This window comes from Squalius cephalus, assembly GCF_949319135.1.
Source record: "Squalius cephalus genome assembly, chromosome: 20".
NCBI classification, from domain to species: Eukaryota; Metazoa; Chordata; class Actinopteri; order Cypriniformes; family Leuciscidae; genus Squalius; species Squalius cephalus.
Window position 1 is genome coordinate 29,115,034 of NC_137141.1, and position 17,345 is coordinate 29,132,378.

General features: G+C 38.9%; 1 protein-coding gene and 1 long non-coding RNA gene across 3 annotated transcripts in view; one reads left to right on the forward strand and one right to left on the reverse strand.

Moving 5' to 3' along the window:
* Positions 1-17,345, reverse strand: part of kif26ab (kinesin family member 26Ab) — a 115,064-nt gene that overhangs the window by 52,075 nt on the left and 45,644 nt on the right. For both annotated transcript variants that reach the window (XM_079854257.1, XM_079854258.1), the window contains exon 3: positions 4,128-4,616. In XM_079854257.1, the coding sequence (XP_079710383.1) occupies positions 4,128-4,616 (489 nt within the window). The remainder of the gene's footprint in view (positions 1-4,127; positions 4,617-17,345) is intronic.
* On the forward strand, positions 9,662-10,973 carry LOC307148605. The gene is made up of 3 exons (XR_013819465.1): positions 9,662-9,752; positions 10,580-10,688; positions 10,840-10,973. It is a non-coding gene; the product is annotated as an uncharacterized lncRNA (long non-coding RNA).

Genomic DNA, 17,345 nt, shown 5'->3' on the forward strand with positions numbered 1-17,345 from the left:
AATAATTGTTATGTCTGTCAGTTCTGTTGTAGAACTAAATTTGTTTCTGTGAATGTCTACACATACACAATAGCTGTTCCTGCCACTTTTTATCTGAGCTGCTTTACAGTGTCCAGGTTTTTATGTCTGTGAGAAGTCAGAAAGGGCTCATTTGAACTTAGCATTCATCAACACAAAAAACATGACAATGTCAAAGTCATTTCACAACGCATGGCATTCCGATTTCAGACGAGCCGTGATAAATCAAAACAGCGTCACACTGACAGCGAATGGTGTCTATCTGGACAGGATGGTAATCCCCCCACGTACAGATAAAGAAGAAGCGAGTGTCAGGTTTCACATCAACAGGATGTTTAAGGGGCTACGCACTCGGAGCGATACCGAATTTGGGACTCACAAACACAGACATTAGACACACAATCACGCACACACACACTGAAGCAGCTGTCAAAAAACCCACTATGGGTTTTTGAGGACTTAAGCCCTCCAGTCAAGCTGTTTTCATGAGTGTCAGACACAGAGCACGAGGTGCGCATGCTGTATCCCCAGGTCGGGTCATTAAAGTACAGCTGCAAGAGCTCCTAGCATTCAATAAAATCAGGTATTCTCTTTATGCTACACCCTACACCCAGTAAACACCACACCAAAATCCTACTACTCGCATCTCCCTTCGAAGGTCTGTGTCTTTCCCTTTCCTTTATAGAAAGAAGCAGCATAAATTCTCTCTCTCTCTCTCTCTCTCTCTCTCTCTCTCTCTCTCTCTCTCTCTCTCTCTCTCTCTCTCTCTCTCTCTCTCTCTCTCTCTCTCTCTCTCTCTCTCTCTCTCTCTCTCTCTCTCTCTCTCTCTCTCTCTCTCTCTCTCTCTCTCTCTCTCTCTCTCTCTCTCTCTCTCTCTCGCTCAGAGGGTGGTAGATCACAGTCTGTTCACGCTGCTTAAGGATTCCTGGTTTTGGGCTCCCAGTAGGCCACTAGGTCATTCCAGCCCATATGAAGCCACACGTGGAAAATCCCACCTCGATATGCTCTAATAATTTTATCTTCCAGCTCGAGCAAAGAGCAATAAAGCTGACAGTAACATGCTTTCAATACAGTTTTTCTTTCTCTTTTTAAAGGTGCTTCTAATCAGATTTTTTTTTTTTTTTTTTTAAATTTGACTGTGCTCATTGCAATGCATTCTGGAAATGTCTTCATTGAAAATGATGAATGCGATACTGTCTTAGATTTTGGCCAAAACAAGCTTAAGAGGAATCAAGATTAAGCTGACGATTTGGTGCAGCCTACATGTAGGAAGTGTGGCTATGTGTAAAAACATGAAAATTATATACACTTTCATAAGTGTGGGTCTGAATGTGTTTTTATACCCCTATATAAACAGTTATTATGATGGTAACACATTGATATTATCAGATGGTAATACCATGGTACTTGAATATTGTAACCACTTGTTACCATGGAACATATGTAACCAGTCCTACTCGACCCGCTGCGGCGTGGGAGGTGGGCGAGCGAAAAAGGACGCTAAAGACCTCACCCCCTAAACCTGACTCCCATCCGGCTTCTGCCACCAAATGTAACCAGTCCTGCTCGACCTGCTCCGAGCGGGATTCAAACCCTGGTCTCCGGCGTGGAAGGCTGGATAGGGGAGTGGGGTTTACACACACTGGTCTATATTCGTTACACATATCCATGCATCATGGTATTTATCTAAGTAATCCAAAGGACTTAAAAGGAATGCAATGGTATTAACAGAGTAAGTGCTCAAAACACACACACACACACACATACACACTCACACGTGGTCTGTCTAAGCATTTCAGGCGTATGTTTGAATCTAAACTTGACAGCTGTCAACTTCTTCATCATGTGTTGATGATGAATGCCCTGATTCTGCATCAAAGTGCTCCTTGCCATTTGATGTTTCACTTCTTGCTTTTGAGGAACTCTCACCTGCTTCAAAAGTAGTGATGTATCTTTACCCACTAGAAGAGACATAAAAATCTACTTCACAGAACACACGGCCCCTCCAAAGACTTCCTGTCAGACTCAGTCCATCTCAAAGGCTTTATCTCCTCCTCTTTCCTCCTGCCGATTGTCATTTTTCCCCACAGAAATCAGATGAATTAAAGCTCTTTGCTCAAGGCTCTGCTGAAGTCCCAGCGCACTGCATGCAATATTGTCATCCCTCCAATCTAATGAAATGAAGGAGCCGTTCCAAATTATACAAGGCACATCTTTGAACTAGGGGGAAACAGAGCTCAGAGCAATTCCCGTTCATGCACAAACTACATGTGCGAGTGGTGTGTTTGGGTAAGTACCACAAGGCAAACAGCTTCTGTTAGTTTTTCAAGACGTACTGGGCCAGCATTGAGCCGGTTTCTTATCCAAGGCTTTTTGCTTTGTCTGTGCACAAGCACATGCTGGTTGCTAAAAGCTTCTGTGTCGGCTCACTCGCTGGAATAAAAGCACTTGTTGACATTAGTGCAAAAATAAAATGCACTGGCATCACTATTGTTAATCCCCTTTCGTCAATAGCGGTAACTGTTGGCAGGAACAAAAAGGCTCTATCAAAGGCAACTGCAAAAGATTGTCAACACCACAAAAAGATGTGATATGTATTATAATTAGATACTGCTCTGATGGAGCAGAGACTCGGCATTGGAAGACAGACAGAAATAGTTGAGCTGTCCACCCGTGGTGGTGAGTTTTGTTTAGTTTAACACGCTGAAGCTGTACACTTATACAGCTTCAGCAGTCCACTGTGGAATGTAACAGTGCAGTAAGGCAGGCAGTCAATAAAACGCAGGAGTAATAAAATGAACTCCTCAAGCTGTCAATCTGCCAAACCTGCATTCTGGCGATCGATCGATATATGACTGAGACCAATATATCAGACAGATGATGATCACATGACATTCAGCCATTATGAGAATATTGTCACCAGTCAATAACAATAAATATTTGCATTTATTTAAATTGCTGTATATATACACTACTGTTCAAATTTTAGGGTCAGTAAGTTGAAAGAAGTCTATGCTCACCAAGGATGCATTTATTTGATCAAAAATACAGTAAAGACAGTAATGTTGTGAACAATTATTACAAAATAAAAAAATGTAATATACTTTAAGATGTAACTTATTCCTTTGTTGGCAAAGCTGAATTTTCAGCATCTTTATTACTCCAGTCTTCAGTGTCACATGATCCTTCAGAAATCATTCTAATATGTTGATTTGGGAATGTTGATTTCAGAGTTGAAACCGGTTGGTGTCTTAACATTTTTATAGAAACCATGATACTGTGATCTCTGGATTCTTTGTTGAATAGAAAATTCAAAAGGTCAGCATTTATTTAAAATATAATTATTTTGTATCAATGTAAAAGTCTATCACTTTTGATCAATTCAACATGTCATTGTTGGATAGAAGTATGAATTTCTTGAAAAAAAATATATACAGTATATATATATAATATATATATATATTACTGATCCCAAACTTTTGAATGGTAGTGCATAAACCTCATCATAAAGTGATACTGAAACAGCAATACCGAACCCTGCAACATTCATTGAAAACATTATACTAATTTCCAAAACACTCACTCATAAAGCAACAGGTGCACTGACAATGTGAAACTGCACTAGAGATTTACAAATCTGTCAATGAAGCTGCATAAAATGTTAACACACAGTCTTAGTGCATTATGTTTCAAGCATGCTCTCCATGTCTAATTGAGTGCATGTGATTCAGTTATGCAGGTGTTTTCAACTGCGACTCATTCAGACAGATGTAGCTCACATAACCGGACCGAACGTTATAACTGATGCTTATGCTGAGCACTTCGAAACAATAATGCTTCAAAAAGCCCTTCAAAGTGAACTTTTCCATTCCTCTCAACCATTATATGACAATAACAGCAGCACTTTTGACTTGAAAAGATGCAAAAGTGCATCAAAATGACACCCTGTTCCTACTGTGAACGATAAAACCTTTGCAGGGAATAAACGTGGTCACTTATAAATTGAACACATTAGGAGTTTGTTTTGTAGCACAGTAGTAAATGTGATCGAATACATGTATTTAACACATAAACAAAAGATCTTGTGAGAGAAATGGAAGGTTGCATACCGGGTTTGGCTGAGGCAGGAAGTTATTGACGCGTGAGATGCTCCACATGCCCTCTAAATACTGCTGGGCTTGAATGGTGACTGAGCCGATGGTCCCCGTCAGGGGTCTTCCTCCCATGGTCACCTGCACACTGGGTTTCAGTGGACCAGCGTTGGGAGACGGGCTCTGAGACCAGCCCAGCTCACGTTGCCGCTCCCCCACAGGCAGGACGCTGTGCGCCGGGTGAGGTATCCTTGATTTGGTAGGTCTGGAGGAAAGAGTGACCACGTTGTGAGTCGTCAGCTTGGTGGGATGCCCAGGGAAGGTGTTGGGAGGCAGGGATGGCATGTGGGAACCAGGGTACAGTTCTTGGAGAGTCTGAAGCGCCTGCTGTTTTAGCTGCTGTGCAGGTGTTCCACACACCTGACACCTCCTTCCTTCATGTCCTCCTTTCAGCGACCAATCAGGCACTTGCAGCTGGTCAATGATAAAGGAAGCAAATCCAGGGTCCTACAGAGAGCAAAAGGGGTGAAAAGAGCTGTTATAGCTAGAAATTATGCTTGTTTTTATTGATGAATTCTGGCTTGGTGTCTAAAGTATAAAATCACAAAGCGATACATCTCTGAAATGTGAAAATTATTTAAAAAAAATCTCAGATCAACAACAACAGCAGCAACAGCAACAACAATAACAATATTTTATTACTGTATATTAGCTATAATTATAGTGACAATTATATATTCTATATATTAGCTATTCATCATATAAAATATGATAATATAAATCTCTAATTTTTAAATAAGTTTTTAAAAACACAATAATATTAATAAATTAATTTATTATTATTATTATTATTATTATTATTATTAAAATTATTATTATTACTAGTACCACTACTACTAATAATAATAATTTTAAAATGTGTGTATATATATATATATATATATATATATATATATATATATATATATATATATAAAATGCTGTAAATGTAATATATTTGAATATTTAAAATAATGAAATTATTATTATTGTTATTATTAATTATTATTCTAATGAATTATAATTAGTCATTAACAACATCAACAAATATGTTTATAATGTTTCTGTTTTATAATGTAACATATAAATGTTATATTTTATGTTGTAAAGATTATAGAATAAAATAATATTCAAATATAGATACATTTTCTTATTTCCAGATTTATCTGAGCTCACGGTCTAAAATAATTAATCATTTGTGATATTAATACTAAAAAAGCTAAATGCTATAACAATAAACAACATTTTATTAGCAGGCCATTTAAAAATATGCAGAAAAATGTATATTTGGATGAGTTTTGCTGATAAAAACCAGCACAGCCATATAGCCTGCAGACATTTAGACAAGATCTTCCTAGTTGTCCCAGAAGCCTCATCTTAATTATAATATTTCAAACTAAGCAGAGCTGAAAAGTGAGAGTTTTGTGGGTGGAGGGATTGAGCAGTGGGGTGGGGTGGTGGGCGGTAGGGTGTAAAGAAAACAACAGCTGAGCCCGGGCATGAAGCACATTGCAGCGTGTATTTACATTTGATAAGACTCCCAGCAGGGAGAGATATGACAAGAGACCCAGCATGAAAATAATCATCTCCCATTCAATGCCAGGGGCATGACGCCAGTCTACCTGATGGACAGGGGCTTATGTCTGTGTACTCGCACTCAAACACAATCAAGTGCTTGGAGCAGTAACTATTGCTACAATACAAGATCACTTATCATGATACTACAACTGAACATAAAGGATTAACCAGTCGCCGATATAAAAACACTTATATAAAAGGTGAACATGTAGAATTAAAAGGAAATTAATGACATGCTTGTATGGAATTCTTCACTTAGAAATGAAAATGATGTCATTATTTAGTCACACTCTTTCTCTATAATGGAAAAAAGCTACCTGGACGGTTTACGTTCCACATAAGAAAGAAACCATACAGGTAAATGATGACAGAATGCTAATTTTAGAGCAAACTATTCCTTCACAGCATTTGTTTGTAATGCTGTAATAACTGGTTTACATCCACACTCACATTCTGGTCTTTTGAAAGACAAATGTCACATTCTAGATCAAACTGGAGCCCAGGGCAGCATTGATGTTTATGGAGCCTGTTTGTGTGTGTGTGTGTGTGTGTGTGTGTTTAGATTTTAGAATGCTTGCTCATTTGCAATGTATTTCTAAAATGTTCTATGTCAGGTAGAATGACATTCTACAGATGTTTTCATGACGTTTATGATTTACACTGTATGTACACAAGATTTAAAAAAAATATATATATATAATATATTTTATATGCATAACTGTTTTCTTGTTTCTGCATAATTGTTAAAGCCAGGTGGTTGGAGGGGTTTGAAAGAGTAAGTCATTTCAGAAGTGGAGCAAGTTATTATATTTAAGTGGAAAATTGCAGATATATATTTTTTTAAATCCTTAAAAACATGAACAGAATCATGAACAACAAGACCAGAAAGTGATCTTTCATGCAGTGTGTAATATAGTTTGTAAATGATAAAGGTCTGCAAAACTTTAAAGATCATAGTGCATGTCAAATAAAGTTATTGTCTCCTAAAAGAAAGAATCAGTTCTAAACTGCCTGAACCGAGTCGTCAGTAATTTTAGTCTCTCTCACTGTTACATTTCTACGTAACAATGTATAATGCCAGCCTATGATCTTCATTGGCTGCCTGCGAACAATATCTACTCTGACCCATCCTCAAACACTGTAGTTGTAGCTGAGACTGGAAGAGTTTGGTTCGTGTTGTCGACAAATCCACTTTGCATGCATTTCAAAATCGTGAGTACTCACATTGGAATTCATAAGGAAAAACCAACGCCACTGTTACTGTTCGTATCACTGTGTATTGAAGTGCTGAAGAAGATCCAGAGCTGAAATTCAGATGTGGTAATGGCTGTTTCGTTACCGACAACAAACTGGGTCGTTTGACCAATCAGAGCAGAGTAGGCTCTCGGAAAGGAGGGGTTTAGAGAGACTGAATCTTTGAACAAACTGTTTTCAGACTATTTGAGAAATGAGGTGATGCATATTATGAGAAAAGTGTTTTGACGCATGTAAACCCATTGTAGGAGACCTCCCAATCTAAACTAGGAACCTTTAAAATAGCATAATTGGGACACTTTAAAACTGTAAATGGGGTGAATTCTGATTTTACATTGACTTGAAGACATACATGTATTTTCTGCAGTATAGTAAAATGTACCACCATTAGTATGGCACCATCCATCCACCAGTGCCAGAAAGAGAATTATAAAAAATTGAGAAGTGAGAGAGAGAGAGAGAGAGAGAGAGAGAGAGAGAGAGAGAGAGAGAGAGAGAGAGAGAGAGAGAGAGAGAGAGAGAGAGAGAGAGAGAGAGAGAGAGAGAGAGAGAGAGAGAGACAGGATGAGAGGTAAGATGAGGGTTAGACCCCTGGCCTTGGGGCTTGTAGTTGGCCATTGTGTGACTTTATTGGCAGTCAGCTCTGGGTTTTATGAAGCTCTGGGTATGAATACAGGAGCCTATCTGCTGATTAGTGATGCACTAAGGAACAGAAAGCCAACAGAAGGATAAATGACTACATGTGTGCCCTCAGCCTGCTAGTCTGACTGTCTCTAAAACTAATGATGATGAGATATGAGTGTGGGGAAAGGACAGAGAATACAATGGTGGGGGAAGAGCTACAGAAATATATGTGAGTGAAAAAAGAGAGAAAGGAAAGGGAGATGCAGAAGATAAAGCTGACAAATGAGAAGGTGAAAAGAGAGAGAAAAAAACATGATGATGGATGAGATTGTAGATCATGACATGTGGATCAAGAACTTTATCTATGATATTTGACCACAATTGCTGAAAAATATATTGCTAGATGGCATATTTAATTAGACAAGACCGAATATACGTATATATATACTGTATATCATTAATTTTAAGCCTGGATAGCATCAAACTCTTTTGCCTTAAAGAGATAGTTTACCAAAGACTGAAAATTCTGTCATCATTTACTCATTCCAAACCTTTATGACTTCTACCAAACAAAAATAACGATATACGGGAAAATACCGTTTTACCGTTTTTTAAATTTTTTTATAGAAGGAATGTCAATGGGATCCATTGTTGTTTTTTGGACCCCACTGACTTTCATTGTATGAACAAAACATTCTTTAAAATATCTTCATTTGTGTTCCGCAGAAGAAAGAAAATCAAGCAGGTTTGTAACGACACGTTTGTAACGACTCTTACATCCTAGTTTTCGGTCTCATCAAATTAAAGTAATACGTTGTATTATAACAGAATATAGGTTTTTAAACACTAAAGTTATATGTATTCATAAATAAATACACATCTGACTGTGTCGCCTCTGGCTTGCTCAGTTGGGGACACTTAATATTCAGCAATATTGATCTGACTGCACTATTGGATGAGAACTCAACACAGCTGGATGATGACATCACTGTTTTCTGCAGAGCTGCTTTATAGCTGAACTGAACTCAGTTATTGAACCAAAATTAATCAACACTGAACTGATTTCAACTGAATAATGACTGTTTACTGTTGTCTTTTTAGAGCTGCTTTACAGCAGAATTGAATTCTGTTTGCATCATTATTTTCCTGTTATCAGTGTAAAGCTGCTTTGAAACAATCTGAATTGTATAAATCACTATAAATAAAGGTGACTTGACTTGACTTGACTGAGTTTCTAGCAACTGGCAAAGGTGATTTGGCACTATTGCGGCAGGTATGTGAGGGAGGAGCTTTTCTGAGACGGAAACCGGGGTTGCGTGAAAGTCCCAGGAACAGCTGTTTCTACACACCCTGTAGTGAAAAGGTGAGCGCTGGGTCTTTTCACAGCAGGCCATTAATGCAGATTACATTCACTATACTCTAAAAAGCTAAAGACCACATCCAACGCTAATCCCTGTGGACCTCTACACAAACGCACACACATATGCCATGGTCAATCTATCCAAACGCACTGCAGCCCAGGAGGGATTCCTAAGCAGGGCCATAATGTAAGCTATAGACCAGGAGCTCTGAGATCCTCTGGGCCGTTATGGGTGTAATTACAGGAGCATAGAACGGCGGCAGGTAGGTGTGTGTGTGTGTGTGTGTGTGTGTGTGTGTGTGTGTGTGTGTGTGTGTGTGTGTGTGTGTGTGTGTGTGTGTGAGTTGGTATTTATCACGTTGTGGGGACAAGAATCTGTTTACACAGTCACGTAATGGGGACCTCTTGCGTTGTGGGGACCAAAAATCAGGTCCCCATAAGGATGACCCATTGAATTGAATAGAGGAACTATTCTGAAGGTGCTGGGCGGAGTTTCAGCATTGGCCCATAACACACGATTATGAGGTAGTGTGAGTGTGTGAAGTGTGTGCTCAGCTGCGCCCCCAAACATTTTTGGCTGGTAATGCACTCACTTCTCCACACACACATTTTCCAATTATGGTTGAGTACCGCCCACTTCCGGGTCCTCATAAGGAAGGAATTCAACAACAACTTGAAAATATAAGTATTAAATTGATACTGTACACGGAAGACAAAGAAGAAGATTATTTACTGGAGATGCCAACTAAGGATCTAAACTTCTGCAGAGGATAAAAGTGAAGCTCAAGGTACGTTAAGCACATATGTATGAAACCAGTTAGGTTAATTAGATTAGGCAGCGGGCTAACGTTAGCTGCTAGCTAGTTAGTGCTAATTGTTGAGGCTAAGTGTGGCCTGACGTGTTTTTGTGTTTTTCCAATAAGCGATCACAAAATCATACAATGTAATGTTAAGTACTTCATTTCAACTGAAAAGTCTCGTCAGGTGTTTAGTCTGATTGATTGCTAATGAAGGAATTGGGTTATTAAGTCTGTTTCTGTCTAGTTCGCGTGCTGGACAGTAGATTATTTTCTACTTTAAATTAAAGGTAATGTTATGTTTTATTACTTGTCAGGACAGGGTGAGGGGGAGGAATATCACACTTGTGTTTGACTTTTAGTATTGATATCGTTAACAGAGCAATTAAGTAACGTTAGGCAAAAATAAAAACACTGAAATGGTAAGTAGCTTTAAATGAATAAACTTTGTTTTAATTATGACAGTAGTTAAAATAAACTGGGGTTTGTATGGCGAGATCGTTCAAAAGAGTAGTTAGGTTAAGAGCCAAATAAGTAGTTAATTGTCAAGGCTACCTGGGATTATATAGATGTTGGTTTTGTGAGAGATTAGAGCCTAAGTGAAAATGTTGAGTTTATGCCCTCAAGGCTAGTAAGTTAGTCAATAAATGTGATATCCTTGAGTTCTGATTTCTTGTCTTACATTGATACATACGATATCATTGTAATGCAGTGTTACATTACAATAACATTCTTATCTACTTATTGAACATGCTAGTTTAATTCTGCATGTCTCCCCATTTTCACACTATTATTTATTACAATTTTTTTTCTCTCAGTTTGAAATGCCACCACGAATCAGCCCCCTTAAGGATGCCATGCATCATGTTGTTTCGAAGACTGACAAAACATTCAAATTAGATGTGAAGTATATCAATCCAGTGAAAGGTAAGGTGGTGTGATTTATCATTTAATATTTACCATCATATGCATGTCCTAACCATACTGCTGCCAACTATTGATGTCTTTTTGTGTATTTGGCATCCTTTATCTATAAGATTTTATTTTTGGTGAAAAAAAAAAATTCTGTATTTTGCAGGACGTGGTCTATTCGCAAAGGGTGCCTTTTGCAAAGGTGATTTTGAGTACAGGGGAGATATGATAAATGATGCAGAGCTGCAGAGAAGAAGAACATGTTACCACGCATCCTGTGCTGCATTTATGTTTGATTTCATTTGGCGAGGGAAAACATGGTGGTAAGAAGTCAAGTTGCACCATATTCCTTATGCTAAACCAGGGTCTCTCAAACTCAGTCCTGCAGGGCCACTGTCCTGCACAGTTTAGCTCCAACCCTGATCAAACACACCTGAGCAAACTAATCAATGTCTTCAGGATCACTAGAAACTCACAGCTAGGTGTGTTTGATCAGTTTTGGAGCTAAACTGTGCAGGACAGTGGCCCTCCAGGACTGAGTTTGAGAAACCCTGTGCTAAACTATAGTAAAAAAAGACACTGATTTGGGGTGGTATATTGTAATACTTGTATTCATCCTTTTCTCATGCTTTCATATTTAAGTATTGATGCCTCAAGAGAAGATGGATCGTTTCGGCGGATCGTTATTGATGACCACAAATATCCAAATTGTAAGATGAAGAAAACTGACGTCAATGGAAAGCCTCACCTTTGTCTGTTTGCCCTGGATGACATTAAAGAAGGAGAAGAAATTGCCTATGATTATGGAGGAGAAGACTACCCTTGGAGAACACAAGTATGTTGCAAAGCACACTGTGTACAGAATATATCATTGTTGCAACATGTTAAGCAAGTTGTTGGTTGAATAGATTATAATTTGAATCTATTAGAAATCTATGAATCTAATTATGTCTATAAATGATAAGTTAAGTTACGTTTTAGGTCAGTGTTTCTACCCCACCCCTAAAATTTATACATTTAAAGAGTGAGGTGGTACAGTCTTAGGCCACTTTTCTTTCTGCAAGTTATGTGTGGCATGCAATGGACTTATTGCAACTTATGGGTGAAATGTAATCACAAAAATAAACTAAAGATTAACTATGTAAAATGAAGACATGTTTTAATTGTAAATGTTTTTGTATTTTTTTTTTTTTAATTCTGAAATCATGTGGTATCTGCTTCAGATTTATCTCTTGTGTTTCCATGTTCTAATATCTTGTCATTATGAATGTTGTCTCTTACAGATAACCAGCGTTGCCATTAAAACCAGTGCAGCGAGTGCTTCTGATCCTTCTCTCCAGTCAGAGACTCAGATGGATGATGAATCTGCTCAGATCAACTCTCCTCAACAGGTACGTTCACATTCATCACTAAAGATTTAGGTCTACTGTCTCTCTTTGTCATGGTTTAGTGATTTTTAGGCATATTCAGGGGTGCAAACAGCGCGCTTTTCGGCGCCTCCCGCTTTTTTCACGTCAGTTTGGGTGACTTGTGTGAATCGTGCAGATCCGAAGAGTTTGTTTTTTAAGGGGGGGGGGGGGGGTTGTTTGAGGGTCTGATTATAATTTAACCAACAGTAATTCTGGATTGCGTCCACCAACAAGTAAATAGGAAATAAGCGAATCAGAACACTGCGCGCCAAACCAGCAGTATGTGCGCAAGCGTGAACCACTAGTGTTTCTGTCTCACTCTGGATCTGCCACTGCATCACATTTCTCTCTGCGTGGCGTGGAGTGTCCGTTTTTATGTCGGCTCTCATGTTAACTGGTTAGAGCTTGTGTTAGAGCACAATGCCTGCGTGACACACACACTTCTCGAGCCGCGCCGAAACCGCGTGCTAGAAATAGAAGCGCTACCGACGCCTATTTTTCACGCGACACGCAAGAGTGTTGGAAGTTTTCAGACAAAATAGAAGGCGCAAATACATATTAATAAATTACATTTTGATGCTTGAAAGTCTCTCGGTTTTGACAAATGCATATATAATTGTAATCTAAAAAATAGGCCTAATTATCGATTTTCAAATATTGCCCCTGTCAATAGGCCTACAGAACGAAATATTCTGTAGCCTATTTTGCCGTCAATACTGCCGACGTTGTCTTTGCTGTATCAGGATATATATATTATATTTAACATCCAAATGTAGATGGTCTGTCGGCGCACAGAGCCACGCAGTCGCAGACAGCACGTGAAGTTCGTGAACACCGAATTCCCTTTTCTTTCTTATCTATTTGTGTTTGAACAGACATGTGCACGAAAAAATAAGCCAGTGTCCGTCTCAACGAGTTTCCCCGTAAACGCAGTCAAAATAAAACGGATGCGTGTCATTACCGGTATTATATACGTGCATTCGTCTTAAAGGGACAGCACCCAATATACCTGCAGCTGTTTGTGTCACCAAAGTTAATCAAACAACAAAAGAGAAAGAGAAAAATCACGTTTTGTCAAAAGCTAAACTGTATTAATACTTAATACAGTTAATTTACCTGAAAAACATAAAGCACTGCTTTATTTCTCGTGTATTTGTGTTTTATTGTATTTATATTTGTATTATGTTTATTAGTTTCTGTGCAGATGCACTAGGCCTACCCTACACAATTACCCCAATCATCCTAGAATTATTAATTCTTTACAAAAAGAGCTATTCAAATCATCAGGTGAAATTGTTTTCAGGAAGTAGCAGTAAAGCAAGAAGAAGAAGTGCAAGATAGTTTTTCTAAATTTCATTTGACTCTATGTGCCTATAGGGGTGGGTTGGGGATGGTGGTGGCAATGTAGTATATGGATATTTGCCGCGGGACGAGGGCTTCGATTACCTCTCTCTTTTTTGACCATACATGTGTTTGCACCCCTGCATATTTTGATGCGTATCTGGTGTAAATTAGTACATTAAACCGTGTAACGACATGTGTCCTGTAGTTTAGTGCTAGTGGAGTATTTAGGGCCAGTTTTATCCTTCACAGGGAATTATTTTCTAGGTTAATTGTTGCTTTAAAATGGACACTCACGAAGTCCCCACAACACACTTTCAGTCAGTGTTTGAGTTCAAACTCATGTGTTGAATTTGATGAAACTAGTCCCCATAAGGAACTATAACGTTGTGTGTGAAAGGTCCCCATGAAGGTGTGTGACAGGTCCCCATGAAGCCGGGTTTTATCCAGATGTGTGTGAGTGCAGACAGGGGTTGACTGGACAGGAATAAATGTTTTAGATGAAGTTGATTTGTCTCTTTCTATAAAATCATGTGGTATCTGCTTCAAATTTCTCTCTTGTGTTTCCATGTTCTAATATCTTGTCATTATGAATGTTGTCTCTTACAGATAACCAGCGTTGCCATTAAAACCAGTGCAGCGAGTGCTTCTGATCCTTCTCTCCAGTCAGAGACTCAGATGGATGATGAATCTGCTCAGATCAACTCTCCTCAACAGGTACGTTCACATTCATCACTAAAGATTTAGGTCTACTGTCTCTCTTTGTCATGGTTTAGTGATTTTTAGGCATATTTTGATGCGTATCTGGTGTAAATTAGTACATTAAACCGTGTAACGACATGTGTCCTGTAGTTTAGTGCTAGTGGAGTATTTAGGGCCAGTTTTATCCTTCATAAGGATTTATTTTCTAGGTTAATTGTTGCTTTAAAATGGACACTCACGACGTCCCCACAACACACTTTCAGTCAGTGTTTGAGTTCAAACTCATGTGTTGAATTTGATGAAACTAGTCCCCATAAGGAACTATAACATTGTGTGTGAAAGGTCCCCATGAAGGTGTGTGAAAGGTCCCCATGAAGCCGGGTTTTATCCAGATGTGTGTGAGCGCAGACAGGGGTTGACTGGACAGGAATAAATGTTTTAGATGAAGTTGATTTGTCTATTTCTCTGAAATCATGTGGTATCTGCTTCAGATTTCTCTCTTGTGTTTCCATGTTCTAATATCTTGTCATTATGAATGTTGTCTCTTACAGATAACCAGCGTTGCCATTAAAACCAGCGCAGCGAGTGCTTCTGATCCTTCTCTCCAGTCAGAGACTCAGATGGATGATGAATCTGCTCAGATCAACTCTCCTCAACAGGTACGTTCACATTCATCACTAAAGATTTAGGTCTACTGTCTCTCTTTGTCATGGTTTAGTGATTTTTAGGCATATTTTGATGCGTATCTGGTGTAAATTAGTACATTAAACCGTGTAACGACATGTGTCCTGTAGTTTAGTGCTAGTGGAGTATTTAGGGCCAGTTTTATCCTTCACAGGGATTTATTTTCTAGGTTAATTGTTGCTTTAAAATGGACACTCACGACGTCCCCACAACACACTTTCAGTCAGTGTTTGAGTTCAAACTCATGTGTTGAATTTGATGAAACTAGTCCCCATAAGGAACTATAACATTGTGTGTGAAAGGTCCCCATGAAGGTGTGTGAAAGGTCCCCATGAAGCCGGGTTTTATCCAGATGTGTGTGAGCGCAGACAGGGGTTGACTGGACAGGAATAAATGTTTTAGATGAAGTTGATTTGTCTATTTCTCTGAAATCATGTGGTATCTGCTTCAGATTTCTCTCTTGTGTTTCCATGTTCTAATATCTTGTCATTATGAATGTTGTCTCTTACAGATAACCAGCGTTGCCATTAAAACCAGCGCAGCGAGTGCTTCTGATCCTTCTCTCCAGTCAGAGACTCAGATGGATGATGAATCTGCTCAGATCAACTCTCCTCAACAGGTACGTTCACATTCATCACTAAAGATTTAGGTCTACTGTCTCTCTTTGTCATGGTTTAGTGATTTTTAGGCATATTTTGATGCGTATCTGGTGTAAATTAGTACATTAAACCGTGTAACGACATGTGTCCTGTAGTTTAGTGCTAGTGGAGTATTTAGGGCCAGTTTTATCCTTCACAGGGAATTATTTTCTAGGTTAATTGTTGCTTTAAAATGGACACTCACGACGTCCCCACAACACACTTTCAGTCAGTGTTTGAGTTCAAACTCATGTGTTGAATTTGATGAAACTAGTCCCCATAAGGAACTATGACATTGTGTGTGAAAGGTCCCCATGAAGGTGTGTGAAAGGTCCCCATGAAGCCGGGTTTTATCCAGATGTGTGTGAGCGCAGACAGGGGTTGACTGGACAGGAATAAATGTTTTAGATGAAGTTGATTTGTCTCTTTCTATAAAATCATGTGGTATCTGCTTCAAATTTTTCTCTTGTGTTTCCATGTTCTAATATCTTGTCATTATGAATGTTGTCTCTTACAGATAACCAGCGTTGCCATTAAAACCAGCGCAGCGAGTGCTTCTGATCCTTCTCTCCAGTCAGAGACTCAGATGGATGATGAATCTGCTCAGATCAACTCTCCTCAACAGGTACGTTCACATTCATCACTAAAGATTTAGGTCTACTGTCTCTCTTTGTCATGGTTTAGTGATTTTTAGGCATATTTTGATGCGTATCTGGTGTAAATTAGTACATTAAACCGTGTAACGACATGTGTCCTGTAGTTTAGTGCTAGTGGAGTATTTAGGGCCAGTTTTATCCTTCACAGGGATTTATTTTCTAGGTTAATTGTTGCTTTAAAATGGACACTCACGACGTCCCCACAACACACTTTCAGTCAGTGTTTGAGTTCAAACTCATGTGTTGAATTTGATGAAACTAGTCCCCATAAGGAACTATAACATTGTGTGTGAAAGGTCCCCATGAAGGTGTGTGAAAGGTCCCCATGAAGCCGGGTTTTATCCAGATGTGTGTGAGCGCAGACAGGGGTTGACTGGACAGGAATAAATGTTTTAGATGAAGTTGATTTGTCTATTTCTCTGAAATCATGTGGTATCTGCTTCAGATTTCTCTCTTGTGTTTCCATGTTCTAATATCTTGTCATTATGAATGTTGTCTCTTACAGATAACCAGCGTTGCCATTAAAACCAGCGCAGCGAGTGCTTCTGATCCTTCTCTCCAGTCAGAGACTCAGATGGATGATGAATCTGCTCAGATCAACTCTCCTCAACAGGTACGTTCACATTCATCACTAAAGATTTAGGTCTACTGTCTCTCTTTGTCATGGTTTAGTGATTTTTAGGCATATTTTGATGCGTATCTGGTGTAAATTAGTACATTAAACCGTGTAACGACATGTGTCCTGTAGTTTAGTGCTAGTGGAGTATTTAGGGCCAGTTTTATCCTTCACAGGGAATTATTTTCTAGGTTAATTGTTGCTTTAAAATGGACACTCACGACGTCCCCACAACACACTTTCAGTCAGTGTTTGAGTTCAAACTCATGTGTTGAATTTGATGAAACTAGTCCCCATAAGGAACTATAACGTTGTGTGTGAAAGGTCCCCATGAAGGTGTGTGACAGGTCCCCATGAAGCCGGGTTTTATCCAGATGTGTGTGAGCGCAGATAGGGGTTGACTGGACAGGAATAAATGTTTTAGATGAAGTTGATTTGTCTCTTTCTATAAAATCATGTGGTATCTGCTTCAGATTTCTCTCTTGTGTTTCCATGTTCTAATATCTTGTCATTATGAATGTTGTCTCTTACAGATAACCAGCGTTGCCATTAAAACCAGCGCAGCGAGTGCTTCTGATCCTTCTCTCCAGTCAGAGACTCAGATGGATGATGAATCTGCTCAGATC